Source organism: Balaenoptera borealis (genome assembly GCF_965194805.1).
Source record: "Balaenoptera borealis genome assembly, chromosome: X".
NCBI lineage: Eukaryota > Metazoa > Chordata > Mammalia > Artiodactyla > Balaenopteridae > Balaenoptera > Balaenoptera borealis.
Window position 1 is genome coordinate 108,627,746 of NC_138881.1, and position 27,403 is coordinate 108,655,148.

A 27,403-nucleotide genomic window follows, 5' to 3' on the forward strand; every position below is an offset into this window, starting at 1 on the left:
GCACCGCGATGAAGAATGGCCCCCGCCTGCCACAACTAGAGAAAGCCCTCGCACAGAAACGAAGACCCAACACAGCCATAAATAAATAAATTAATTAATTTTTTAAAAAAAGAAATATTTCTAGAAAATCCCAAAATATTTGGAAACCAAATGACACATTGCTAGATAATCCATGAAATCAAAAAAGAAGTCAAATGGAAAATTACAAAGAATTTTGAACTGAAAAAATTTAAAGCAGTATATGAAAATTTGTGAAAGGTCGAGAAAGCAATACTTGAAGGGGGATATATAGTACTGAAAATTACAAAGAATTTTGAACTGAAAAGATTTAAAGCAGTATATGAAAATTTGTGAAAGGTCGAGAAAGCAATACTTGAAGGGGGATATATAGTACTAAATGCCTATATTAGAAAAGAAGAAAATTTGCCAATCAATGACCTTAGCTTCAACTTAAAGAAACTAGAAAAGTAAGAGAAAATTAAACCCAAAATAAGCACAAGAAATGAAATAAATCAGAAATCAACAAAATTGATAAAACTCTAACCAGTCTTATTAGGAAAAAAAGGAGAGAAGACACAAATAACAATATTACCAATGAGATAGTTTACATCATTTCAGATTTTACAGATATTAAAAGAATAATAAGTAACTTTTATGAATAACATCATGCCAATAAAAATGAAATTTTATATTAAATGGACAAATCCCTTAAAAGACACAAACTACCAAAGCTCACTCAAGAAAAAAAAATAACCTGAATAGCCCTGTATCTATTAAAGAAAATTGAATTTGTAGTTAAAAATCATCCCACAAAGAAAACTCAGATGGCTTCACTGATAAATTCTACTAAATATTTAATGAAGAACTAATTCCAATTCTGCACAATCTCTTCCAGAAAAACTGAAGAGGAAGGAATCCTTCCCAACTCATTCTATGAGGCATTATCCTGATATCAAAACCAGACAAAGAAATTACAAGATAAGGAAACCACAGACCAATATCCCTCATGATTAGATGCAAAAAGATAAACAATCGACAAATGGTGCTGAGACAACTGGATATTCACATGCAGAATGTATTTGGACCCCTTCTCATGCCCTATGCAAATTAAACTCAGAATGGATCATAGAACTAAACGCAAGCACTGTAAAACTCCTAGAATAAAACAGAGAGGTAATTTGTGGCCTTGGTTAAGCAAGGTTTCTTAAATACAACACCAAAAACACAAGTGACAAAAAAAAAGATAAATTAGATTACATTAAAGTTTAAAACTTTTGTGCTTCAAAGGACACCACCAAAAAAAATGAAAAGAGAACCCACAGAATGGGAGAAAATATTTGCAAATCATGTATCTGATAAGGGATTTGTATCCAGAATATATAAAGAAATTTACAACTTAATAATAAAAAGACAATTAACCCAACTGAAAATTAGACAAAGGATCTGAATAGACATTTCTCCAAAGAAGATAGGCAAGTGACCAATAAGCATGTGAAAAGATGCTCAACATCATTATTCATTTGGGAAATGCAAATCAAAACTACATTGAGATACTACTACCCCACACTCACCAGAATAGCTATAATCAAAAAGACAAACAACAACAAAGTTTTGACAAGGATGTGGAAAATCTGGAAGCCTCATACATTGCTGGTGGGAATGTAGAATTGTGCAGTCACATTGTAAAACAAGTTGGCAGTTCATTACTGCATGACCTAGGAATCTTACTCCTAGGTATATACCCAAGAGAAACGAAAATACCACACAAAAACCTGTACACAAATGTTCACCATGTATATAATATAAAAAATAATACCATCATGATACATCATAATAGTCAAAAGTGGAAACAATCCAAATATCCATCAACTGATTGATAATAGATAAGTAAAAAATAAACAAATAAAAAGAAACAAAAAAAGAAGAAAGTAAAAAACAAAGAAAAAGAAAAAAATAATAGATAAGTAAAATGTGGTATATCTATACAATGGAACATTATTCTAAAATTAAAAAGGAAAGAGGTACTGAGACATGTTGTACCAGGGATGAGCATTGAAAAATTATTCGAAGAAGCCAGTCACAAAATACCACATGTTGTATGGTTCCATTCATATGAAATGTCCAGAATAGACAAATCTATAGAGACAGAAAATAGATTAAGTGGATGCCTACTGTTGGGAGGGATTGGGATGGGGCTCCAAAATGTGTGTTCTTTTCCACACCACCAAGCAATTTTCCACTTCTCAGTGGATACTGACAGGGTGTCCCACAAATTTAACTCAATTCTGACACTATCTACATGGAGAGAGCGTCAGATCCCACAGGTTAAGGGCTCAGTCCCATAGGACTGTTCCCACCCCACTTCAGATGCCAATCCCAAGTCCAGATTGTTACCTGTGCTTCTGACAACTGACTATAAAGCGAAGGTTCCCACAACCCCCTCCTCAGGTTCGAATCATTTGCTAGAGTGACTCACAGAACTAAGAAAACCGGCTTACTTACTAGATTACTGGTTTATTATAAAAGGATGTAACTCAGGAATAGCCAGATTGGAAGAGATGCAAAGGGCCAGGTATGTGAGAAGATGCACAGAGCTTCCATGCTCTCTGGGTGTGCCCCTCTACCCACATCTCCATGTGTTCACCAACCCAGGAACTCTCTGAAACCCGACCTTTTGGGGTTTTATGGAGACTTCATTACATAGGTATAATTGATTAAATCATTGGCAAAAGGCACTCAGAAAATTCCAAGGAGTTTGGGAGCTTTGTGCCAGGATCCAGGGACAAAGATCAAATATAGTTCCTATTATACAACCAGGGGATGATGGCTAAAGGGTACAAGGTTTGTTTTGGGGGTGATGAACATGTTCTAAAATGTATTGTCGTGGTGGCTGCACAACTGTGTAAATATACTAAAAACCATTGAATTATACACTTTAAAAACAACAACAACAAAAAGAAGAAATGAATTACTGATATACAGAATAATCTGAGTGAATCTGCAGTGAAAAAATATAATCCCAAGAAGTTGCATCCTGTATGATTCTATTTATATAACATCCTTGAAATGACAAAAGGATACCAATGGGGAGCAGATTAGTGATTGACAGGAGTTAAGGAGGAGGCAGGGGTGGGAGGAAGGTGGGTATGCTGTAAAAGGGCAACATGACTGATCCTTGTGGTGATGAAATTTTTCTGTACCTTGACTATATCAATATCAATATCCTGGCTGTAATATTGTATTAGAGTTTTGCAAGATGTTACCATTAGGGTAAACTGGGTAAAGGATACACAGGATCTCTGTATTATTTCTTACAATTGTATGTGAATCTATAGTTATCTCAAAATTAAAAGCTTAATAAAAAAAGGACAAAATGGCATAATGGATATAAAAGCACCGTCTTAGTTTGTTCAGGCTGCTATAACAAAAGATCACAGACTAGGTGGCTTATTAACAACTGAAATCTTTTTCTGGCAGTTCTGGAAGCTGGTAGTCCAAGATCAAGGTACCATTATGGTTAGGTGAGAGCCCTCTTCCTGGTTCATGGCCAGCACTTTATTGCTATGTCTTCACATTGTGAAAGGGGGCAAGGGATCTCTCTGGGGTGTCTTTTATAAGGGCACTAATCCCATTCATGAGGGCTCCACCCTCATGACCTAATCACCTCCCAAAGGTCCCATCTCCAAATACCATCATATCGGGGATTAGGATTTCAACATGTGAATTTGGGGGGACACAAGCATTCAGACCATAGCAAGCACTCTGTAAATTCTAAAGTTATGTAAAATAATTATAATTATGCAGTTTTATGAGAATGAATAGCATGGACTATCATGACTTCATTCACTAATTCAAAAAACACTTATTGAGCCCCTATTATATTCAAGGAGTAGGTTAGATGCTGCAGGGCATACATCATGAATTTATCATAAAATCACAATTGTTGCCATGTTGCAAGTTTTGGCTGAGCCCAGGTCCTTTTTGTGAAATGTAAGTCAGTTGAAATATAAACATACTTGTGTGGGGGGAGGATATATTTTTATTTTACTGATAATCACTAATAGCTCTAATCAAGATCAAGGGTTCTTATGGGAGCTCCCTGGTGGTCTAGTGGTTGGGGTTCAGCATTTTCACTGCCATGGCCTAGGTTAAATCCCTGGTTGGGGAACTGAGATCCCACAAGCTGCATGGTGGTCCTTTGCCCAGAACACTCATCCCCAGTTCCCCCCAGTGCTGGCTACTTCTCCTCCTTTAGGTCTCAGCTGTTCCATAATTCTGCATAAGAGGGAAATGGGGCAGCAATCTGGTTAGAGCTAGGAAGGGGGAGTACCTAGGGGACTTGTCTTAAAGCTGCATTTGCATAGCATACACACTGTCTTTACTTAGATTAAGTATAAATCAATAAAACATGTCAATGTTTTCTTAAAATGCTTTTATTCATACTTTATATAAGATTAAGAGAGCATCATCTGCCCATAAAAATATACTTAGAATTGCCGTGGGGGAAGAGGCAAGCAATTCCAACAGGTTGAAAAAGTAGACAGGACAAAAGAGTTTTTTCATTTTTTCGTGAAAGTGATTAGGGTCTATTTGCTTCATTTAAGTAGGGGAATGACATGGTCCAACTTATGTGATTGGATGAAGAGAGACTAAAGACTGAAAAGCCCTAAAAAATAATTAGTAGACCTAATATCTATTGAGCATTTTAATGTGACAGGTATTATACTAAGGGCTTGCCCTTTATTCTAGTGCTTTATGTATAGTAATTCATTTAGCCCTCACAACTATCCAGTGTATTATTATAATTCCATTTTCAAGATGAGGAAACAAAGGCATAGAGAGGTTAAGTAAAGAATTACAAAGCTAGGGACTTTCCTGGTGGCACAGTGGTTAAGAATCCGCCTGCCAGTGCAGGGGACACGGGCTTGAGCCCTGGTCCAGGCAGATCCCACATGCCGCGGAGGAACTAAGTGTATGCACCACAACTACTGAGCCTACGCTCTGGAGCCCGTGAGCCACAACTACTGAAGCCCGCGTGCCTAGAGCCCGTGCTCTGCAGCAAGAGAAGCCACCCGATGAGAAGCTCGGGAACTGCAACGAAGAGTAGACCCCGCTCGCCGCAATTAGTGAAAAGCCCGCGGGCAGCAATAAAGACCCAAGGCAGCCAAAAATAAAAATAAATAAATAAAAAATAAAAATAAAAAAAAAGAATTACAAAGCTAGTAAGCAGCAGAGATAAGATTCAAACCCAGAGAGTCCAGTTCAAAACCCATGCTCTTCATCAATATGCTTTTTTTAAAAAAAAATGTATTTTATTTATGGCTGCATTGGGTCTTCATTGCTGCACGCGGGCTTTCTCTAGTTGCTACTCTTCATTGCAGTGCGTTGGCTTCTCATTGCGGTGGCTTCTCTTTGTTGCAGAGCACAGGCTCTAGGCGCCTGGGCTTCAGTAGTTGTGGCACGAGGGCTCAGTAGTTGTGGCTCGTGGGCTCTAGAGCGCAGGCTCAGTAGTTGTGGCACACGGGCTTTGTTGCTCTGCGGCATGTGGGATCTTCCTGGACCAGGGCTCGAACCCATGTCCCCTGCATTGGCAGGCAGATTCTTAACCACTGCACCACCAGGGAAGCCCCATCAATATGCTTTAATGCTCCCCTTTTCTATAATAGATTACAGCAATGCCACGGGCTTGAAATTGTTAAGGGTCTGATACCACAGCAATAATGACAGAAAGGTAGGGAGATACGTGAGAGAGATTTAGGAAGTAGAACCGACAATGTGAGGGAATCACTGTAAAGCATAAAGGAGAGAGGAATCTAAGATGACTCAGACTTCTGACTTGACTAACTGGGTAGTCGATGGTGCCAGTCACAGAAATGGGAAATACAGAATTCTGACAGAAAAGATAGAAATCACTGACCACTTCACAGTTGACGTGCCAGTGGGATAAAAAGGAACACCGGAAGGCAACCTGAGATACTAGTCCGGAGTTCAAGAAAGAGATCTGGGCTAGAGATATAGATTTTTGGAATCCTGATACAAGTGTTAAAGGCTTAGGAAGAGCACATGGGATAAACAAAGAGCACTGAGCACAGAACCTAGAGAACATCATCATTTAGGGAGTAAGCACAGAAGTCTCCAGCAGTGAAGACGTTGGAAGATGGTCATAAAGCTAAGATACCAGGAGAGTGGTGTCATGGAAGCCCAGGATGGAGTTTCAACCACGACAAAATTGTCTTTAATCGCACTAGAAAGTAGACTCTATAAAGCCATGGAACATGTTTGTTTCATTCACCAATGTATCCCCGCTGCCGAGAGGCCTGGCACATAATAGATGGTCAAAGACATTCCCTGAATATGACTAAGAAGACAAACCAACAGTACCGAATACCACAGAGTTCTGAGAAGACAAAGACTGAGAAGTGTCCGTTTTATTTAGCAACCTTGGGTGTCACTGATGATCTTGTCCAGAGTAGTCTCAGTGGAATGGTGGGGTGAAAGCAAAATGGGAGTGGCTTCGAAGAATAAATGCCAAGAATGTTTTCGTGTATTACTTTTCTACATTTTTTTTAATTAAAGAAAAATTCTATTTTTTAAGCAGGAAAATAAAACATGGTTTATTGTTGCAGAATTTGAAAAATCAATGCTATGACTTTTAAATTGTCCAGTAATTTCCTTTGCAACTAGTAATTTTTCAAATATAGCTATAAAATAGTTTTGCTATTACCACCAAATGTTTAAATGGAGGCTGGCAAATCATTTTCTTACCTCAACAGTTAAAGGGCATTTGTGTAAAAAATTCTTAAAAGTTGATGGGAGATGAGGAAGTTGCAGCCACTGCCACAGCCCATTCTTGGATGAAACTTTGTTACGTAGGGAAGTAGGAACCCAGAGCTGCAATTACAAAGGGGCGCGGGGTGTAAGGGGATTTTGTCCATGGGCGGATCGCAAGGGCCTAGCACGATGCTGGCCACTTCCCAGGCGGCCAATAAAGCCTCGAGCTGGCTGGCAGCAGGCTCGCAGGACGCTGTCGATCACGGACAGACACAGGAAGCTCTGCCCGGTTCCCAACAGCGCAGCACCCTCCCGCTAAGCTCACCCACCTGGGCCGCGAGGGAACCCGGGGGGCCGGGAGGACGGACGCTGGCGCGCCAGAGAGCTGAGGGGTGGGTGGGGTAAGCAAAGCGCCGTCCGCTGACAAGCTTTTATCTCCAGTCTCCCGGTTCCCAGCGGAACCCTCCCGAAGCTGCTCCAGTTTCTCGCACGCCTCAGGGCGAGCCGGAAGTGACGCACCTTGTCGCGCGTGATTGGCGGAAGCAGAAATTGCTTTGCGGCCGGCACGGAAATTGCTTTCCTTTCGGCTTCCGCTCCTGGCCCATGTGAGATACAGGCTGGTGAGATGAGCTCGAGTCGGGCTGCGGAGAGGTGAGGGGTAGCGGCCGGGAAGAGGGGTCTGGGTTTCATTGCGGGTCGGGTTCCCGGGCTTTTGAGAAATGGAGGCCGCCTTTTAGCTGGCGTCGGTTGTTCCCCTCCCACGACTTCGCCATTCGTTACTATTTCCTTGATCCATTCTTTAAAGCCCTTTTAATTTAATTCGCTCCCTCCACTCCCCGGCTTTTTAGTCTCATCCCTGTTGGTCCTGATGCGGCCTGTCCCTCTCCAGCTAAGTTAACGTGTTGCACTTTTCTCATCACGTGACTCCTTTTTCTGCCGCTGCTGGGGAGCATTTCGACCCTCCGCGCAGACAGTGGCTGCGTTATAAACTCCTCTTATCTTGGAAACCTTTGCTCATTGGAGTCATCCACGACATTTTCTGTGACGTTTCATGCCTCCCGCCGGGGGAACTAAATATAATCTGTTTAGTAATGGGTACCTAGCAGAGTTTGACATATACCGTTAGATAATGGTAGACTCTATAATTTGTTTCTGGGTACCAGTCTCCTAAGTTAAGCACCTACTTTGCCGATCAAGCTCCAGCTGCTTTCTTCCAATTCCCCATTTCCCTATTCCTGAGAACAAATGATCAAGATGTCACTTTTAAGTAAGCTTGCACTTATACAGGTATCTTCCATGTGGCGGATTTAGAAATGTTAATTGCGATATTGCCTTGCCTCAAGGGCTAGCAACAGCGTCTTCTGCCACCTTACCTAGGGTCTGACATTTTTACAGCCTACCAGAGGTCAGTGGGAAATGGAGTGCCAATCAGTCAGTGAAGAGTGTTAGATCTTTTTCATTTTCATGCAGTTCTGTATGGGTATTACTAACCAGTGCTCACCTCTTGCAGGTGATGCCTGCCTTATGCAGTCTAAATTTTATGTCTTGACAAATTTCCAAAGATGCTCACACTGCTTGGTTTGCAGCTCTCCCAGGGGATAGGACTATTCTGTACTAAGAACTGAAGTTATGTTTTAGAGATCATTTCAATATAAGAAAAATTGTTTCAAGTGATAATATTTCTCTTTTATCTCCTTTAGCAGCCTTCTGGCTTTAAACCAACAGGAAGAACTAGAGGATTTGCCAAGAGAGTACCCCTTGAGCACCAGTGAAGATGAGGTGGGTGACACCCACTAAACCGCCTTCTCCAGTTTCCCTTCTGCCTCAAAATTAGGGTAGATGCCACATTTCCTGGAAAGAAAAGGGGTGATAACATTGTTTATACTTGCTCAGGTCTCACAAATAAATTAGTTACAGGTTTCCACCACTACCCAAATTAGAGTGTTCCTACGAAACCTTTCATAAGCTAAAATGGCATAAAGCAAAGAAGCTATTACCTTAGGACACATCTTGCTAATGGAAACACAAAATAAATCAAGATAAAGCATAGATGCTCATAGACAGTTCAAAGCTATGGCAGCTTGATGCTGAGTTGCTAAGTGTAGTTTCCAGGGAAGGGGCTTGGTGGTGCCACTCTGAGTATGTGCTGCCTCTATAACAACTCACTGCAAAACAAATGCTAGACGCTATTTTCATTTTAAGGCTTTTTGTTTGTTTTTGTAAAAGCAAAAATCCTCTTCGGATTTTGTTCAGTTAGCAAAAGCAGGTACTAATGTAGGTCTTTTGTGAAAACGAAGCGGCATAAAGCAAAGCAAACTTTCAAAAAGCAGAGGATACCTGTATTTAGTGTTTCATGTATATGATATTGTATTAAGTGCTATGGGAATTCCAAGATCGTATATAAGATACACTGTCCTCAGGTTGCTTAAGTTGAGTATATAAGACCAAAACACATGGTATTATATGATTTCCCTATTTCCCAAGTTTGGATTTCCATAGAGGGTTATTTGATTATCCGACTGAAATATACATATGCATAATTAAGCTGGGTCTCCAACAGCTGCTATAGGAATTCCAGCTCTTTATTCTCTTGACAAAACTACTTAAATTGGTTTTTTTATGTCAGTTTCTGTGTCAGATCACACTACATATTCTATACAGAAACATTATTCTCATGGCACTTTTCTTCTCAAAACAAGTTAAGACAGAGGCATGGCATTAGCTCCTGGTTACTAAGGCTCTATGTTCCTTACAACGAGGGAGTTTGGCTTATTGAAGCATTTCTTTCCATTTGAGCTGGAATGCCTGCACGCCAGACCTCATCTGATTCACCAGTTCTCCACTGACCAAAAGAATGAGAGATTTTACATGGGCCTCAGTTGCCATACTGTCTTTTCCCTCCCCTCATCATTCTGATGGTTTTTCCTTTTCTGTTTCCAGGGGGACAGTGATGGAGAAAGAAAGCATCAAAAGCTTCTGGAAGCAATCAGTTCACTTGATGGAAAGAATAGGTAACATTCCCTTCAATTTGGACAGGTTATAACTAGCTGATTCCATGAGACTTATCTGCAGCTAACATTTATTGAGTGCCTAAGACAATGAAGATACAATTGTCAGGGCATGTACTTTGGAGACTGTAGGCAAGTTTTTTATCATCTCTGCATGTCAGTTTCTTCAACTAGAAAATAAGATTGACATGTCCCAAAGTCACTCAGCTCATAAGTGACAGATCTAGTATTCAAATCCAGATATGTTTGAATTCAAGTCCAATACCTTTTTCACTATGCCTACCTTGCATTGCCTTGTGTTTTTGAGGGGCTGAGCCTACATTAAGAGATGGTTAGACTACCATGTCCAGCTTAGGAACAGATTTCCTGGTTGCTTTGTGACAAAACCTGATTCTAGAATAGAAATGAAACCGAAGCATTGTTTGAAGAGAGAAGTGGTTGTTCCCCAGCAAAATGTATCCATTCTTTCTGTATTCTGTTTTGCTTAATTTCAGGCGGAAATTGGCTGAGAGATCTGAGGCTAGTCTGAAGGTGTCAGAGTTCAATGTCAGTTCTGAAGGTAAGTTAACCAAAGGAAACTATCTGCATCGAACTTTTGGAGTTCCAAAAGCATAATGGTCACTTCCCAGCTGTTTTTGATGTGGTTAATGAATCATACCATAAATACTACCGTGCGAGGGGGTGAAGAAGGGTAGTCAGATGCTCTTGAATTTCTTCCATTTCTAGAAGAAAGCCAAAAGGCCACAGTCAAGGTCTCCCACTGAGCTTGATGAGCTACTTCTAGGATAGAGGGACGTGAATGAAGACAGCTGCCTCTCACTAGCTTAGTCATGTCCCTGGTTTCATTTTTATTTCAGTTCTCACAGTGCATTGAGTTCGGACAGGCAGATAATCTCTCCTCTCCTGCTGGAGCTCAGAGAAGTCAAGTTACCTACTCAAGGACCTTCACCTAGTACAGTGTTTCTCAAACTTTTTTCTTTATTGCTCCCCTGAGGAGCCTTTTTAGACATTTCTTTTCCTCACTTCCTCCCTCCCTCCTCGCCTACTCTGCCACCAGGAATAAGATTTTCTTAGATAAGGCTGAGGTTTGGAGGGACACAAAACTAATACAGTCAGCCCTCTGTAACTGTGGGTTCTACATCTGTGGGTTCAACCAATGTGGATTGAAATTTTAAATTTCAAAATATTCCAAAACGCAAAACTTGAGTTTATCCCGCATACCAGCAACTATTTATATCGAATTTACTTTGTATTAGGTATTATAAGTAATCTAGAGATGATTTAAAATATATGGGAAGATGTGTATGGGTTATGTGCAAATATCAATGCTGTGCCATTTTATACAAAGGACTTGAGCATCCTTGGATTTCTGTATTCTTGGTGGGTCCTGGAACCAGTCCCCTGTGCATGGATGCCAAGGGATGGCTGTATCTAAGTGTTTTGTTTTGTTTTTTTTACCCCTGCCCACCGAAGAACCAGTTTTTACCCCTGGGTGGGGGAATGATATCACCCCGATTGAGAATATATGATCTAGTAAATGGCAGTGTTTTAACTTGATTTTAACTTGATAACAAGTCTAGATGCCAAATCTTTTCCACCATATTCACAACTTACGCAGCTTGAATGAGTTATGTGCTTCTAGTAACCATTGACATAACCTCCCAGAACTGGTAACAATATATTCTTGCAAGCTTATCCATTCAGCAAATACTTACTGTGCCTCTACCATATATCAGTTTCTGGGACTACAATTAGGAATAAGTCGCAACTTCATGGAGCTTACATTCTAGTGCAGGGAGACAATAAGCGAATTACAACAGGATGATGCAGTCAAGTGACTAAGTGGCTGCTTTCGGTTGGCTGGGCATGAAAAGCCTCTGAAGAGGCGAAATTTAAGCTGAGATCTGAATAACAAGAAAAGTCACCCATGCAAAGATAGGGAGCAGTATTCCAGGCGAGGGAGCAGCTAGTGCAAAGGCGCTAAGGAAGATACACGCTCAGCATGTTTGAAGAAGAGGAAGAAGGCCAGTGCGGCTGGTGCGTCCTCCATCTGTGGATGACACGAGGTTGCAGAGACAGACAGGGACCAGAGTATAATGGGGAGCCATTGGAGGCTTTTCAGCAGGATCATGACATGCTATGATTTACATTTTCAAAACACTCTGGCTGCTGTGTGAAGAATGAATTGAAGTGGGGCAAGACTGGAAGCAGAAAGACCAGGAGAAAAGCAAATGACTGTTTTAAATAGTTTTCTGTCTTCCACCTTCCAACACATTTGGGAATGTAGGAAGGCAGTGGCGTCACTGGCTAGTGACTGAAGTAAGAGGACTACTCCTGCTTCCCTGCACACCTGCCTGTCTGCCAGCATTTCCTACTGAGGTCTCTCCCTATGTGATGTTGAGGTTTTGCCTCACTTCTCAGTCTGACCAGAAAGTTTGTCCTTTCTACAGGATCAGGAGAAAAGCTGGTCCTTTCAGATCTGCTTGAGCCTGTTAAAACTTCATCCTCATTGGCTGCTGTGAAAAAGCAGCTGAATAGAGTCAAATCGAAGAAGACTGTGGAGTTACCCCTTCACAGAGAAGAGATTGAGCGGGTGAGTCAAAGAAAATGTGGTCCATTAAGGGGGAGAAATTGAACTGACAAGGAAAAATAGCATAAGAAGAGAAGGGGGATGGCCTGAAAAATGGGAGGAAGGAAAGTTGTGGTTGCCTCACCCTGGAAAAGATTAAAACTGATCTCAGGGGAAGCGTAGTCCTGAGAAGTAAGCAAGAGCTAATCTCTAGCATCCTGATTCTTTCTTGAACTAAGAAACATGGCCTCTTAGTTTCCTGCTGGTCCTTTGAGTTTGATGCTTAATTTCGTGGCTCTTTCTTTCTGTGTGCTTTGCCTGTTTCAGATCCACAGAGAAGTGGCATTCAATAAAACCTCACAAGTCCTCTCCAAATGGGATCCCGTCGTTCAGAAGAACCGGCAAGCAGAGCAGCTGGTTTTTCCCCTGAGCAAGCAGCAGTCCGTCTTTGCTCCCATCGAACATGTGGTCAGTGGCTGGAAGGTAAGTGCAACATGAGGATAGCGCACCTTGGAAGGTGAGATTGCGCCGCGTGGACATTGCAGAGCCTGCAGTTGGTCTTGTTGGACACGTTAAGCCAAAATGGCAGCTGCAGTCATTTTAGTTGAGCGGTCAGAAAGGGAGGGGCCGGGGGAGCAAGATTCGTAGCCAGTTGCCATAGCTCTGTCATCGCCCTTCCTCAGCTTGGATTGTCCACTACATGGTTATTTGCATGTTTTTGTGTGACCACATCTGATTGCCAATAGAGAAGGAACATAATGATGTTTTCTTTTTCACACAGTGGATTTTTTAAAAAAGCTTTTAAAGCCAACATTCTGACCTTGGGACAATCAGGAACCTGGCAGCATTAATGATGCCTTAGGAGGGATATATGAGCAGCAGAACCAAAGTTTGCCTGAAAAGGAATACCATAGTAAAATATAGCAGATTGCTGATAATGACTAGAAGTTTAGCAGGTAACTCATTATGACTGAGCTGCAGAAAATAAAAAAGATACTTTAGAGCTGGGTTTCCCAAACAGTGATCTCTGGCAGATGTTTCATCCGTCTGAAGTAAAAGGACAATTGTGAGTATGGTGGTGTAAGGTTGCCAGCTCTTTTTTATTATGAGGTTATTCTTTCCACTTTAATGGTGTTGAAATAGCTTTTCTTTTACGAAATGATGGTGGTAGTAAATGATGGGGTTGGGAGTGGAACGGTAGTTATGCCACTGGCAGAATTAAAAGTTAGTAATCCTGTGTCGGTCCCTAAAGTTTCAATTTTTAGTCTGAACAACTTCAGAACAGCTAGCCTTTCTTTTCCAATACACCATTGGTTAGGCAGTCTATAATGTGGTGTTCTGTTTTTAGTAGAAAAATAGTCCAAAACAGCAGTGCCCAAACCATGGATAGATGGCTTCTCCTCTGCTTTCTATAAATCCAAAAATGGTGTCCTATGTGTCAGGAAGTTGAGATAATTAAAGATCATCAAAGTAGACATGGCTTGCCGCCCTAGCTAGAAATTGAGCAAGTCATTGCTTATTACGGGGATAAGCTCTGTTTCGGATACTGTTGTTGAAGTCACCACCATTCTCTTTCTAGGATGCTTCCTTTTCCACATGAAAAAGAGATCAGGTTTAAAGTGTGGCTGCAGGATGGAAGGGAGACTTTAGGGGGAAAAATTTAAGAGGTAATACAATTTGCAGGATTCAAAAATAAGTATAGAAAATACATAGAGAAAAGTCTGACCCCACCCTTGTCCCCCATCTGCTCATTTTTACCTCCATGCTCACCCAGAGGTCACCACTTTTTTATACGTTTTTTGTTGTCATTAACTTAAGAGTTTTATGGATATATTTATGTTTACCTCATTTTTTTAATCAAAAAAGTAGTAGTACTACTACACACTGTTCTGCACCTTGCTTTTTCCAAATGCTGGTATGATCTTAGAGATGGCAGGTCAGTGCGGAGTTGGTCATTAAAGATGAGATGGGGTGGGGTGGGGGGCGGGTTGCACTGAGAACGGCGCAGCCTCTGATCTCCAGGAACTCCCTGTGCGAGACAGAGTGGGGCCCAGATGCTGTGCACAAACCTGCCGTACCATTCATTCTAAGGTTCATCTTTGAGAAATTATACCAACATGGCACAGAGAAGTCAGGGGGTCCTTTGTGGCTGGCAGTGCCTTAGAGGGCAAAGCCCAAGGACTAGCAATATACTAGTATTTCTGGAGATTAAGAATTCAAAATGTCTGCACTTGTAGTTTTGGTCCAGCTTCCTAAAATTCCGTTTGACTCTAGCTGAGAAGAATTAAAGGGGATAATGTGTGAGAAAGCATTTGTGAACTGTAAAGTGCTAGAAATGATGTAAGGTAACTTCCCACCACTCCCTCCTTCCCTCCACTGGCAGCCGACACTAGCATTTCCCAAAGTGTTCTCCTCAAAACCTTCCTTTCTCAGTATGCCCTGGGAATGGGACTGGGTGGGGGGTTTGGTAGGGTTTCATTGCTAGAAAATGCCACATGCCCCTGCTGGAGATTGGCGGTCCACAGTGTATGCTAGACTTTTTTTTTTTTAATAAATTTATTTATTTTTATTTTTGGCTGTGTTGTGTCTTCGTTGCTGCGCACGAGCTTTCTCTAGTTGTGGCAGGCGGGGGCTACTCTTCGTTGCAGTGCACGGGCTTCTCATTGTGGTGACCTCTCATGGAGCACGGGCTCTAGGCACACAGGCTTCAGTAGTTGTGGCATGCAGGCTCGGTAGTTGTGGTTCGCGGACTCTAGAGCACGTGCTCAGTAGTTGTGGTGAGCAGGCTTAGTTGCTCTGCGGCATGTGGGATCTTCCTGGGCCAGGGCTCGAAACCGTGTCCCCTGCACGGGCAGGCAGATTCTTAACCACTGCGCCACCAGGGAAGCCCCTACGCTAGCCTTTTAAAGGCTATGAAAAGATAGTAAAGAAACCCCTATGACTTACTCTAACCCAGGTAGGACAGACTGATTTTATTAAAAATCGAACGCATTGAATTTTAAACTTTTAAAAAATGAAGTAAATCTTGTCAGCTGCTGAGGAACATGCTTTGGGAAGAGCTGGTCTCCATTCTCTCGCCTTCTTCCCCTACTGCCTTCCTGAAACTTCTCTCAGAAGGTGTTAGCAAGGGGCCTCCCAATAGCCAGATCCCAAGTCCTCTGCGTCTTCAGCCTATTTGACACTGTTAACACATCTTGTGGTTAAAACTTCTCCCTTGGCTTCTATGACGTAGTCCTGCTGTTGTTTTCTTGTCTGTTTGTTTTGGTTTTTATCTGACTCTTCTTAGTCCTTTTTATTCTTGCTCTGTAAACATGGTACAGATCACTCTCAACTCCTTCTGAGTTCCAGGCCCATGTTCCATATGACTAGCAGGCCTCACCTGGCTCTCCCCTGTGCACCTAAACTTCTCAACAACAAAGAAAGCCTGGCATTTTCCTTCCCCAGACCCTGAAACTCTGTACCACGACCTTCATGCTATAACTCAGTCAATGGCATAACTCCTCCCTTCAACTACCAGCATCCCCAGCCCATGCAGGGGGTCTAGTCCTGTAATTCTGTCTCTGTAATAACTCTCACATCCCTGGTTCCTCTCCTCATTTTCATTTGACACCTTCCATAGAAGCCCTTACACAATCACCAGGATTCTCTCTCCAAAACACAAAACCGATTATCACTTTCCTGCTTAAAATCCTTCAAAAGGCTCTCCACTTACAGAATAAGACAGAAGCGCCTGGCATCTTAGCTACACTGGACAGTGCATTGTTCCCTGACATACCTTTGCTTGCCCTAGGTCTTGTGTTTTTGCTTATACTCATCTCTCCATTTGGCTTTTTCCCCCTCCTTGTAGAATTGTGCTTATGCCTCAAAGCCTAATTCAAAAAATCTCTTCCTTCCCCAAGCCCACCCCACCTCCTAATCAGAATTAATTGTTCCTTCCTCTGTGATTACTCCTATGGACTAATATTTAACCCATTATGTTGTTAGTGGTGCATATGTCTCTTTCCTCTGAAAGGCTATGAGCTCTATGAGGACAGGAACTATCTTAATTGTGTATTCCTAGCACCCTGCACAAGTGCCTGGAATGTAGCTGCAGCCAATAAGTGTTTGTAAATTGAATTGAATCGGAGGGAGATTACAACATTGTAATATAAATCACTTTGTAGCCTGTGATTGATTACTACTGCAAATACTAAAAATGGAAGAACATGCACCTTTACTATTCAGTAGAATAGGTTTATGGTTAGATCAATAGTGCCGTGTAACGTGTGATGATGTGTGTTTATGCATTTGTCCAGATACTTGTAAGTTTTAACACTGACCGTGATGTATATGGCCGTTGAAGAAAACCACATAAAATACGTGCATGAGGTTTGAAACTGGCTCTTGCCCCGGGCTGTCTTTGTGCCTTGCCAAAGTGGACCATGACATGAACAGCCTGATTATTTTAGCCATCCTCACAATATCAGTCAAGCAGCAAATGGGGTCTTTTGTTGACATGTAAAGTCACTGGTTCACAGTCCATTCGTTTCATCCGCATAGGCACCACCTAGTATGCAAAGTTAACTGGCAACTGAGGAGTTGGAGCCAAAGTTAGAAACTGATGAGAGTTAAATTTGAACTGTCAGGAAGCAGGCTAATTACCTGAAGGTCTTATTGTTAAAGGCAGTTTATTTTTTTGTGCTCATCTTAAGACTTAACCTCCCCTTTTCTCTAGAAATATTCTTAAAAGGAGGCTGATATGGATCTGAGGTCCCTAACTTTATGTTAAGAGTATTGTGCTTCAAGTATACATAACAATACAGGGACCGTTTTGTTTTGCAACTCTTAAGACTGACAATTTGGTACTGCTGTTCCTCTGTCCTGCCAGCATTGACCTTAAGGGCATCCTGCTTTGATTCTTAAGAGAATGGTATTGTTTTACATATATTGGTAATCTGAACACAGAGTGATCCCCCCCCCCCCCCCCCCCCGCCCACCGGTAATATTAGAGAGTAGCCTCAGAGTCCCCTTGCTGAAGTTGTCTTAAATCAGAATAAAAGTTAAGGCTTTATCTACACAGCTGAACAGCGAGCCTGGAACCCCCTTCTCTTGCTGTAACAGTCAATCCTATCCAGTTCGTGATTCCAATTATAGTGTCATAGAGTAGATGGCCATAGGATTGTAAAGAGGGAGACTCTAGGAGCATGATTTAAGACTTAGAGTGTTCTGTTACCTCCTTAAGGCAAGAACTCCCCTGGAGCAGGAGATTTTTAATCTCCTCCATAAGAACAAGCAGCCAGTGACAGACCCTTTACTGACTCCCATGGAAAAGGCCTCTCTCAAAGCCATGAGCCTGGAAGAGGTAAGTGTGCTAGGCCCTTTGATCCACCCAGGCATGCTCTGTTTCTCCCAGCATTTGCCATCAAGCCCAGGGGTCACTGTAAATGTCATTCGTTATAGGTGAAGATGCGCCGAGCAGAGCTTCAAAGGGCCCGGGCCCTGCAGTCCTACTATGAGGCCAGGGCTCGAAGAGAGAAGAAAATCAAAAGCAAAAAGTAAGGAGGCCCCTGTGTACCGGCCTTGGGTTCCATGGAAGAAAGTGACGAAGAATCGCAAGTCCTTAGGAGAGAACCTTGCCCATGGCGGCTGGGGTCATGTAGGAGAGGTCCCAAAGAGTAGTGACTAGCCTCTTTCTCTCTCAAACCAACCTCAGAGAGTTTTGCCTCCTTCAGTAGTACCTGCTCCTGTGGCTTTGGCTTTCCATCTTGGTTTTGCTAAAAAGAGGACTGTTCAATTACTTTCTCTCCCTTCCAGGGCATCAGAGTGGTTCTGCCGAATGAGCTCTTGAGTTCTACAGCTGTGGAGGCCAGTAAGGGCTTCCTTCCTGCCTTTTTGCCTCTTTAGATCCTATTCTGCTCTTCCCTTGCATTCTAGAAGCAGAGGGGACTCTTTGCTCTGCAGAGGTCTGCCCCTGGGGTCTGCAGGGACTGAGTCCCGCAGGGCCTCGCAGGTCTCGAGCCAGCTCCGTGCAGTCAGCTAGCTCTGTGATGTCTGTTCCATTCCCCCACATAGGGAAACCCCTTGTGTGGCGGGGCACTCGTGTGCGGCACCAGTGGTTCAGCTAAATCTCTTCCCCCGCACCTCTCTCATCCTATAGGTATCACAAACTTCTGAAGAAAGGAAAGGCCAAGCAAGCCCTAAAAGAGTTCGAGAAGCTGCGGAAGGTCAATCCTGCTGCAGCATTGGAAGAACTGGAAAAACTCGAAAAGGCCAGAATGATGGTGAGGCTGCCTCTGGCCCCCAACCCTTGAACCAGCTTTCCCCGGAAAGCAATAAGGATCTCACTCTGCCCTTTCTTTCCAGGAGCGAATGAGCCTTAAGCACCAGAACAGTGGGAAATGGGCAAAGTCAAAGGCAATTATGGCCAAATATGACCTGGAGGTAAGAGACCATCAGGGTGAGAGAAGAGATGGAATTGGAGGAAAGAAAGGAAAATCCATAAGGATGCTAGCAGAAGCAGAGTTGGGAAAGAGCCATGAGGATGCTTGGAAAACCAGGAATCTAAAAAGGCATCAGAAAATCTCTAAGGCAGAGAGGAAAATGACCAGGAACAAGGTGGAAAGGGAGAGATGAAAGGGAAACAGCATTGAAGGCAAGTCCAGTTAAAGGGGAGAGGAGTTGTGGGGGTTTTTTTGTTTTTTTTTTTAAACCTTGTTTCACATGTTGGTTTCTTGAGGACAAAGAATTTGTCTTCGTTTTATTCCATAACTGTTAACACAGTGGTGTATGTGCAGTTTGAACAGTAGGTGCCAGTAAGAAATACTTAAGTCAAATTGAGAGGAGGCAGCTCTAAGAAATGGACCGGGAAAGGTGTGACTGTGGTCACTAATGACAAGGTGCTCGTGCCGTGACCCTCTCCTCCAGGCTCGCCAGGCTATGCAGGAACAATTGGCCAGGAACAAAGAGCTGATGCAGAAGATCCAGGTGGCCTCCGAGAGTGCGGAAGAGGAGGGAGTTGCAGAGGAAGAGGGTGAACCCTTTGTCCCTGACGTGGTGAATGAGGTGCAGGTGAAGGCAAGCGGACCGAACCCCTGGATGTTCAGGAATCACTCCAGTGACACAAAAGAGGCTGAGGTCCAGGGGGACCCTGAAGAACTTGCCGAGCCTGCAGCCCAGGAGGCTCCTGAAAGTGAGGAAGAAGGACCAGTGGTGGCGGAAGAAATTCTTTTGAAAGAATTTGAGGAAAGGCGATCACTTAGACAAAAGTCTGGGCTCAAGCAGATCGCCAAGCCGGTGGGCAGTCAAGAAACAAAAGGTGAGCAGTGCCTAGTGCTGGTGCTCTTGACCGACTGAGAGGAAAACTGGGTCCACCCACCTGTGTCACACAGTGATTAGGCTCCAGGTACTTTCAAGAGAGCGCCCTGGGTCCCTGAAGAGAAAATAGGTTTGTAATGACCATTTTCCTTCAAAGGCATTTAATAAGCAGGCATCTGCATGGCTCCAGAGTGTGTGTCCAGTGTTCAGAAAGACAGAAGTACACCATCCTTGAAGGAAGGGCAGGAGTTAACGTCACTGGTGCCCACAAGCCAGCGAGAAATGCATGTGGTGGGCTGGCAAATCTGAAAGTCGTTCACACCCACAGACACAGAGGTGTATTTTGAGACATTATGAAATGTCTTCAAATCATCACTGCAGTTTTCTGTCCGTAATGCTGGTTGATATGTTGATATGGGGTGTGATTTTCTTGATAGGAATGAATGACTCCACAAGGTACCGGGTAAATTAGAATTGTTACGCCATGCTCAGACTCGATTTGCATGTTATATATTAATTAGCAGCCTTAGCACCCTTGAGGCAGGTCAGAGTTCCCATTCTGGGGACAAAGCAGGGCGTTATAAAGCCTGCTTAGGAAACTAACTGCCTTCAGAAATCACCTGAATCTGGACAGATTCTTGGGTCCGATTATATTTCCTAGAGGAATAATGAATGCATTTACACGACAGCAAGAATCTTTTTCAGTGGCCAAAAAAAAAGTTTTTTTTTAGAGCTGTCATTTAGAATGTATTGGAGGACCTTTACTTAGGGTTTTCAGCTAAAGACTTCTGGGATTAATAATTGCAAGCATTTGCTTCCGAGAGGATTGTAGAAAGCAGCGCCTCAGGCCGAGATGGTTCCTCCCAAGCCCCCTCAAAAGCTGCCCATCTAGTGAAATGTGTAGAACAGTTGGTTGTGGAATGAAAGGTGGATTTGGATTTCCTTGGATGATAAATAGAATGATCCCAAACCTTTGGGGAAATAGTATCCTAAAATAGTGGGAAGGCATGGACCGCAAACAAAATGAGCAAGGAAAGTTGGTCCTTGAAAATAAACATGCATGTCCTCAGGCCAGATCTAAGTAGCTTCTTCCAGTGGCTTCAAGCCAGAGCTAGAGAGCAGGATGAACTTGGGAATGGAGGCAACTTGAGTCAATGCAAAGGACAGTTTAGAAGCATGTCACGGCTGTGTTTCCCTCGGGGCTCTCAGAGACTAGCAGTATTTGCTCAGATGATGCTCGTGGCGGGAAAGTGCGAGCTACTTGACTCTGCCACAGAAGACTGTGAAATGCTGCTTTAAGATAAAACAATGCTGGCTACAGATTTTACAAGTAGGAAATTACAGTGTAAATTACAAATTGGAAATCACAATTTTTTAGCAATTACAAATAATAAATGACAGTGAAGTTGAATTTAGAGGCCACTTGCTAAAACAGCTCTTTTAATACAAATTTGGAATTTGGGGCGATCTTCCCAAGCAGAGTTTACTCTATGGGAAATTAAGCCACAGCTCCAGTTATACAGTGAGTCATTGGCAAAGCTGGGAATAGGACCCGGACATCTGCTTCCCAACATGCTGCTTTTAACTCCTAAACTCCATTGTCCGCGACTTGACAGGTAATGATTAGTGAACTCGCCGGGAGATCCAGCGAATGGCATCTTCTCTTACCCATTTGTCCTCGTTAGCATGTCTCCTATGGTGCCCAGCGCCCAGCGAGAGGTCAGTAGACGCTTGTTGACAAGGCAGCTCCCACCCTACTTTTCTGACAGCTTTCATTTCTTCCCCCAGATCCTAGCAGCCAGGGGGTGCTGTCTGAATTGAGGGCACTGTCTCAGAAACTCAACAGGGAGAACCATCAGTCCAGGAAGCAAGAACTGAGTTCAACGAGGACAGTCCTGGCGGTCCAGAGAGAGGAACCTGCCGGGGAGGAAGAGGAGCCTCTGTTGCTGCAGAGGCCGGAGAGAGCACGGACTCTGGACGAACTGGAGGAGCTGGGCAAAGAAGGATGTTTTCAAAACAAGGAGCTTCCCAGAGCTGCGGTAGAAGGGCAGCAGTGGGAGAGGAACCCAAGTAATCATCTTGGTGTCCCCAAGGAGAAGAAAAGGAAGGAGCAAATGATTGATCTCCAGAACCTCCTGACCACAAAATCTCCTTCCATGAAGTCCTTGGCAGTTCCCACGACAGAGGAGTTGGTGAGCAGAGCCAGGGTCGTGGGCCATTGCGGGAGATCAGAGCTGGTGTGGAAAGTGTCCTTCCTGCGCGAGGAATAGAATCAGTGAAGTTTTGTGCTGGGGGCACATGGCGGCAGTTAAGAGGTCTGGAATAGTATGGGCCCAGCTGGTCCCAGTGACAGTTTAGTAGATGGAAATTTGTGAGTGCCGCTGAGACTCCCTCACCTTAAATTCTGAGCCACCGAATCCTTCCTGGGGTGACTCTAAAGCCCTCAGAGGAAAGAGGGAGTCACTCAAAGCTCTGACCAGATGCCAGGCAGGACAACTCAAAGGTGAGTCAGTGAGCTGTTGACAATGTTTTGCTCTACTCAGTGGGATCTCGAATGATCCGGGGGGCTCCCCGATTAAGTCACTGAAACTGCTCAAGTGAGGAGCCCTGGTGCCTGTCTTTTCAGAGATATAAGCTGGAGGACTCCCACATTCTGGCCAGGCCCACTTGGAGCTCCTCCTCCTAACACAGGCCGTTCCTTCCTCTACCCTGCAGTTTCTTTATTGAAAGTTTAAAATTGTGTCATATGATAATGAGCTAGGGATATTTACCCTAGAGAGAAGATTGGAGCTTGCTTGGCTGCCGATGGGTTTGTAGTGCAAGACCATCATTGTTCTGCACTTCCCCCTAGGGGGCGCTAAAATGTCACGACCCAGCAGTCGAGCGGTCTTGCCACGAACCTCGGCTCAGGAGGCAAGCTGTAGCTGTTGTTCGTTTCTTCCCAGGAAGATGAAGAAGAGAGAGATCAAAGGCAGATGATAAAGGAAGCTTTTGCTGGGGATGATGTCATCAGAGACTTCTTGAAAGAGAAGAGGGAAGCTGTGGAGGCCAGTAAGCCGAAGGACGTGGACCTGACTCTGCCTGGCTGGGGCGAGTGGGGTGGTGTGGGCCTGAAGCCCAGTGCCAAGAAGAGACGCCGGTAAGAACAGGGGAGAAAGCCTGTCAGAAGGGCACCAGGTTCTCCCACTTCACCCTCATGCGTCCTCTCTGCCCTTTTGACTAAGTCCTTAATGCTCTTAGTCAGACATCCTGCTGTTCTGCTTTCCAGGTTTCTCATTAAAGCCCCTGAGGGTCCTCCAAGGAAAGATGAGAATTTGCCAAATGTGATTCTCAGTGAGAAGCGGAACATCCATGCAGCGGCTCATCAGGTGAGGGATAGAGAGCTCTTTAGCAGCGTCCTGCTTGGGAGGCGTGTTCTGGTGCCCTGTGCTCAAGAGGGATGTGTGATCTTGGCCACAGAATCGGATCTATTTTTGTTTTCACTGGCTCTGAGATGAATAATTCCAAATTGACTCTGCTGTTTTAATTACTGGCTGGGAAAGTTAAAACTTAAAGGATAATCTTTGCAGCAATGGTGAGGCCCCCAAATCTGCATTTTCAGCTAGTACCCCCAGATAATGCTGATGCAAATGGGCCTCACCAAACTAAGAATTGCTGTTCTGCAGGCTTGTGTCTATAGTACAGGTAATGTTCAGAGGCTATAGGTTTAAGCTGCATCTTAAGAAAAATGAGGACCAACCGGTACTTGTTCAGGACAGTGAAAAGGTTTAAAATTGTGTCATGTGATAATGAGCTAGGGATGTTTACCCAAGAGAGGAGCAGATTTGAGCATGATCATGGTCTTCAAGTATATTGAAGGCTGTCGTGTGGAAGTCACATAAAGTAGAAGTTAGAGGAAAGGCAGAGTTCAAGGAAAAACTTTCTGCCAGTCAAAAGAGAGAAGGGGTTGCTCTGGGGTTGTGAGCATGTGTAAAAGGGACTTGGGAATGAGATTGGACTCGGTGACTTTTATGTTCCCTTCAGTTCTGAAAGTCTGTGGCCCTGTGATCTGTCCCCAGCCGGTTTAATATTGAAATGAGTTGTATTTTTCCTTCTGAAGTGGGGGAGGGCTATTTAATAGGTACAGAAGAGAGGAGAAAATATCGTTTCAGTAATACTCTGTTGATCTTATTTTGCTGCATAAATTGAATTGTAATCCCAATTGAGGATATATAACCAGAAAAATAGGCAATGAACAAGCAGTTATGGGATAAGAGGGAGAGAAAAGGGGTGCTTCACCGGGCCCGGATTCTAGGTGAAGGGCAGAGTACAGACCTCAGTAAAGATCACCCTTCCCTTCCAGGAATCTTAACTATTTGTTTTTTAATACAGTCACAGTAAATTGACAAATAACTTTCCAAGAAGCTCCCTTGATTTTCCTCATCTTTTTAATAAGCTATATACACTTCAGGTCCCAGCATGCAATAGAATAAAGCACTTTGAGCCAAAGGGGGAAAAACCTCCCAAGATTGAATATTTTGTGCAGGTGTTTTTTTCTGTTCTTTTGCTCTGGGTGACATGCACAGATCTAGCTATCAACCCCACTAAGACCCTCCCTTAACCTAAAGAATCTGTGTCCTTCACCACCACCAGGACTGCCCGGCGGTACTCAGCTTCTCTTGAGTGTTCCATTGAGTATCTCTAGAGACTACTGATTGTAACTTACCTGTTTTTCTGCTTACATCTTTTTGCTCCTCTTTGGCCGTCGGGGAGGTGTTTAAAGATTATTTATATGTCTGAAGGTAGCGCTTTGGTGGAGTGGAGAAGAATCCTGGGCAAGGAAATGAGACTTGGGAAGAGCATGAAGCTAAGTGTAATAGCCTGGTAGAGTTCAGGATTCAGGAGTAAATCTTTGGGTTCCGTAAAACATCAATCCTGTGAATCAGGGGGAGGAAAGGAAGGGATTAAGAGCATGAAGAAGGTAGGAGAGTCACAGAGATACACCAATACTCAGATGTGTCTTGCAGTCACAATGTTGTATAGGGAGACCCACTGGGGGCCAGCAACCCGCAGCTCCTGTAGTGTTCCTATAGCTGCAGGGGCCTTGTTGGGATGGTTTTTCAATCCCTAGATTGTTGTGTAAGCCTGGGGGAAGGGAGGTTCTAATCCAAATTAGGCCCCTCTACTCCCATATGCCATCAAGCAGATTGGCACTCCTAAGGTTGGATGGGGGCATGGGGATACCTTAGCCTCTCAGAAGCTTCACTCACTGCAGCCATTGTGTAGAACTGTGGCCTATGTGCTAAAACTACCTGACCAGGTGCCATTAGAGTTTACAGGCCTGGCTCACACCACGTCTCTCTGCCTTCCTTTCTAGGTGCGGATGCTTCCATATCCATTCACACACCATCAGCAATTTGAAAGGACCATTCAGACCCCTATAGGATCTACATGGAACACCCAGAGGGCCTTCCAAAAGCTGACTATGCCCAAGGTTGTCACCAAGCCAGGCCATATCATTAAGCCTATAAAAGCAGAGGATGTGGGCTACCGGTCTTCCTCAAGGTCGGACCTCTCTGTCGTACAGAGAAATCCAAAACGACTCTCCATACGTCACAAAAAACAGCTGAAGAAAAACTCTGTAGACTGAGTTGCTGGAGTAGTGACACCTTGGTGCCCGGAACTGGGAGCCCTGACTGCTCCTCCATTGGCCCGGTTTTACTCCGAGCTGCAGGATCAGTTCCAAAACTGGCTTAGCACACCGCGGGTGTAGTTAAGCCACATTTTAGAAATAAAGGCGTTTTTTAAATCTGTTTAACTGGAGTGTGTTCTGTGTTGTTTCCCATTTCCTTCAAGTCAGACAAGACACCTTTGGATGCTCCCCATTGCATTTCTCCAGTCGCACTTGTCAGGGGACCGTATTTTCTTACCAAGGACTATGTTGTCCTAAATTGGACTGGAGGGAAGTTACCCTAGCCTATGACCTTAAATCCATCACATCGGATATAACCATAAACAACCAGTTTAAAGAGTCAGGGATAGTAATTAAATACTGTATATTCTTAACCTCTGAACCTAGCAGCAATATGCACAAATCATTCAATTGGATTCTGCTCGGGGCTGGTCCTAGGATGGTGCTGAAGCTGGGTTCAGCTTTAAGTCTAACCACTATGGTTTTCTTTTCATGTGTGAGCCTCCCGGCTTACACAGGTTGCTGTCTAGAGTAGTTAGCACTTTTACCCTTACTTTACAGATGAGGTAGATGAGCTTTCAGAAGTAAAGCTCTATTCCCTTTACTTCCTAATGCAGGGCCAACTCCTCACCATTGTTTATAGTTTATTCAAGCATTACTTTGCTATATGGCAGTTTACGTCAGCTTCTCGGCTCTGAGGAACCTGCCTTTCTCTGGATGACAATATGTATCGAAAGGGGCCCTGCAGCCAAGATTCCTCACAAGGAATTGGAGAAACCCCTCCATTGATTCCGAAAGGACATAGCCACTACTGCACTTCACCTCCTGCCTTGGAGATGGGTCCCCCCATCCTTTTTAGACCAAGATGGGGGTTAATTTTTGTGTGTCACAGAACCCTCTGAGAATTTGAAGTTATGAACCCTCCCCAGAAAAATGCACAAACGCCTACACCATTTTACATACAGTTTCAGGAGCTTTGCAGACATTTGGAATCCCTGGGCCAAAAGTTCTGCCACTCCACGAATATTCTTTTGCAATGCCCCCCACCAATATGGCCCTCTTTTCTGAGCCCATCACTCTCCAGATCGGTTCCCAAGTGTTTCCACCTCAAAGGTAACTAGTCCCAATGCCTTTATTTTAGAGGCTTAAGATTTCAGTTAGTGACTATGCAGTGGGACCCCAGACTAACTCCGAAGCCAAAAGCCACGCCATAAATGTCTATAAAATTCCCAGTGGCAGCTGTGGGCCCAGACTACCATTGCTCATCCTCTCAAGAACCTGCCCTGTGCTGGGAAGGGAACTGAATATGTTGATAGTGTTCAGAGCTCAAGGGGTATTTTTAAGTTATCCATTGGTTTGAGATTATCCGCGATCCACTTGCTGGTTGTCACTTTAAGTCAGTAGCCAGTGAGGGGGAATGGTGGACCTCTGCCCACTCCTGCCTCCCTTGAAGAGACCATAACCTTCTCTTTCACTCTTTTGAGCACAAAGCTGCCACCTCCGTCCCACCCCCCCCCCCAAATCGAAGCACCCAATCAAGTGCCCCCTGTAAACGGCCAATCCCCGTCTACTTTCTCGGGACCCTCTTCAGCTCCGTGTGCTCCCCGCGGCCCAGGAGTGATGCAAACGACCCCATCCTTCAAAGGGGAGGGCAGGCGCTGGAACGTTCTATAAACGGCGCCCACTCCCAGCCTTTCAAGCCCCCAAACGGATTCGATTGTTGTTTCGTGGGGCTTTTTTTTTTTCTTTTCTTCCTCCGAACCTCCGAAGTGTTCTCCCTTCCCATTGGCCGGAGCTGCCCCTTGACGCCACCCTGGCCTTGCTCGCTGATTGGTCCATTCTGGATGTGCCCAAGCCTTTTTCCCAGGGTGTGGCCCCCCCCGCCCCCATCAGGGTTCTGACCCCTGGCTCCTCCCTTCCCCCCCAGCCCCCCTCTCTGTTCCGAATGGTACCGCCCTGGCTCGGCTCCCCCTCGGCCCAGGCCCCTGCCCTTAGGGCCCCCGGACGGGGCGGGGCACGCTGGGGACGGGCAGAGGGCGGTGGTGGCGCCTTCCTGCCGAGCCCGAGGCCGCCCCCGCCACCCTTCTGCAG

The 27,403-nt window shown here is 44.2% G+C and overlaps 1 protein-coding gene across 2 annotated transcripts; it reads left to right on the forward strand.

Annotated features, from left to right (window-relative positions):
- The first annotated feature begins 7,275 nt into the window (after positions 1–7,275).
- UTP14A (UTP14A small subunit processome component) lies at positions 7,276–25,432 on the forward strand. 2 transcript variants are annotated; one of them, XM_082377158.1, is made up of 15 exons: positions 7,276–7,422; positions 8,472–8,550; positions 9,712–9,782; positions 10,274–10,338; positions 12,230–12,372; positions 12,676–12,831; positions 17,570–17,689; positions 17,788–17,882; positions 18,485–18,608; positions 18,691–18,768; positions 19,252–19,642; positions 21,430–21,833; positions 22,587–22,780; positions 22,910–23,009; positions 24,998–25,432. In XM_082377158.1, the coding sequence occupies exons 1-15, from the start codon at positions 7,397–7,399 to the stop codon at positions 25,268–25,270; spliced, it is 2,319 nt and encodes a 772-aa protein (XP_082233284.1). In that variant the 5' UTR covers positions 7,276–7,396; the 3' UTR covers positions 25,271–25,432. The 2 variants fall into 2 exon arrangements, with proteins under 2 accessions (XP_082233284.1, XP_082233285.1); XM_082377159.1 differs by having other exon boundaries at positions 7,345–7,422; positions 8,475–8,550.
- The last annotated feature ends 1,971 nt before the right edge of the window (positions 25,433–27,403 follow it).

Bases quoted from the DNA above. Each gene is read 5' to 3' on its own strand.
- UTP14A (XM_082377158.1), top strand. From the start codon at position 7,397: ATGAGCTCGAGTCGGGCTGCGGAGAG. The intron at 9,783-10,273 runs GTAACATTCCCT...GCTTAATTTCAG, and splicing joins TCACTTGATGGAAAGAATAG to GCGGAAATTGGCTGAGAGAT. The intron at 19,643-21,429 runs GTGAGCAGTGCC...TTCTTCCCCCAG, and splicing joins GGGCAGTCAAGAAACAAAAG to ATCCTAGCAGCCAGGGGGTG.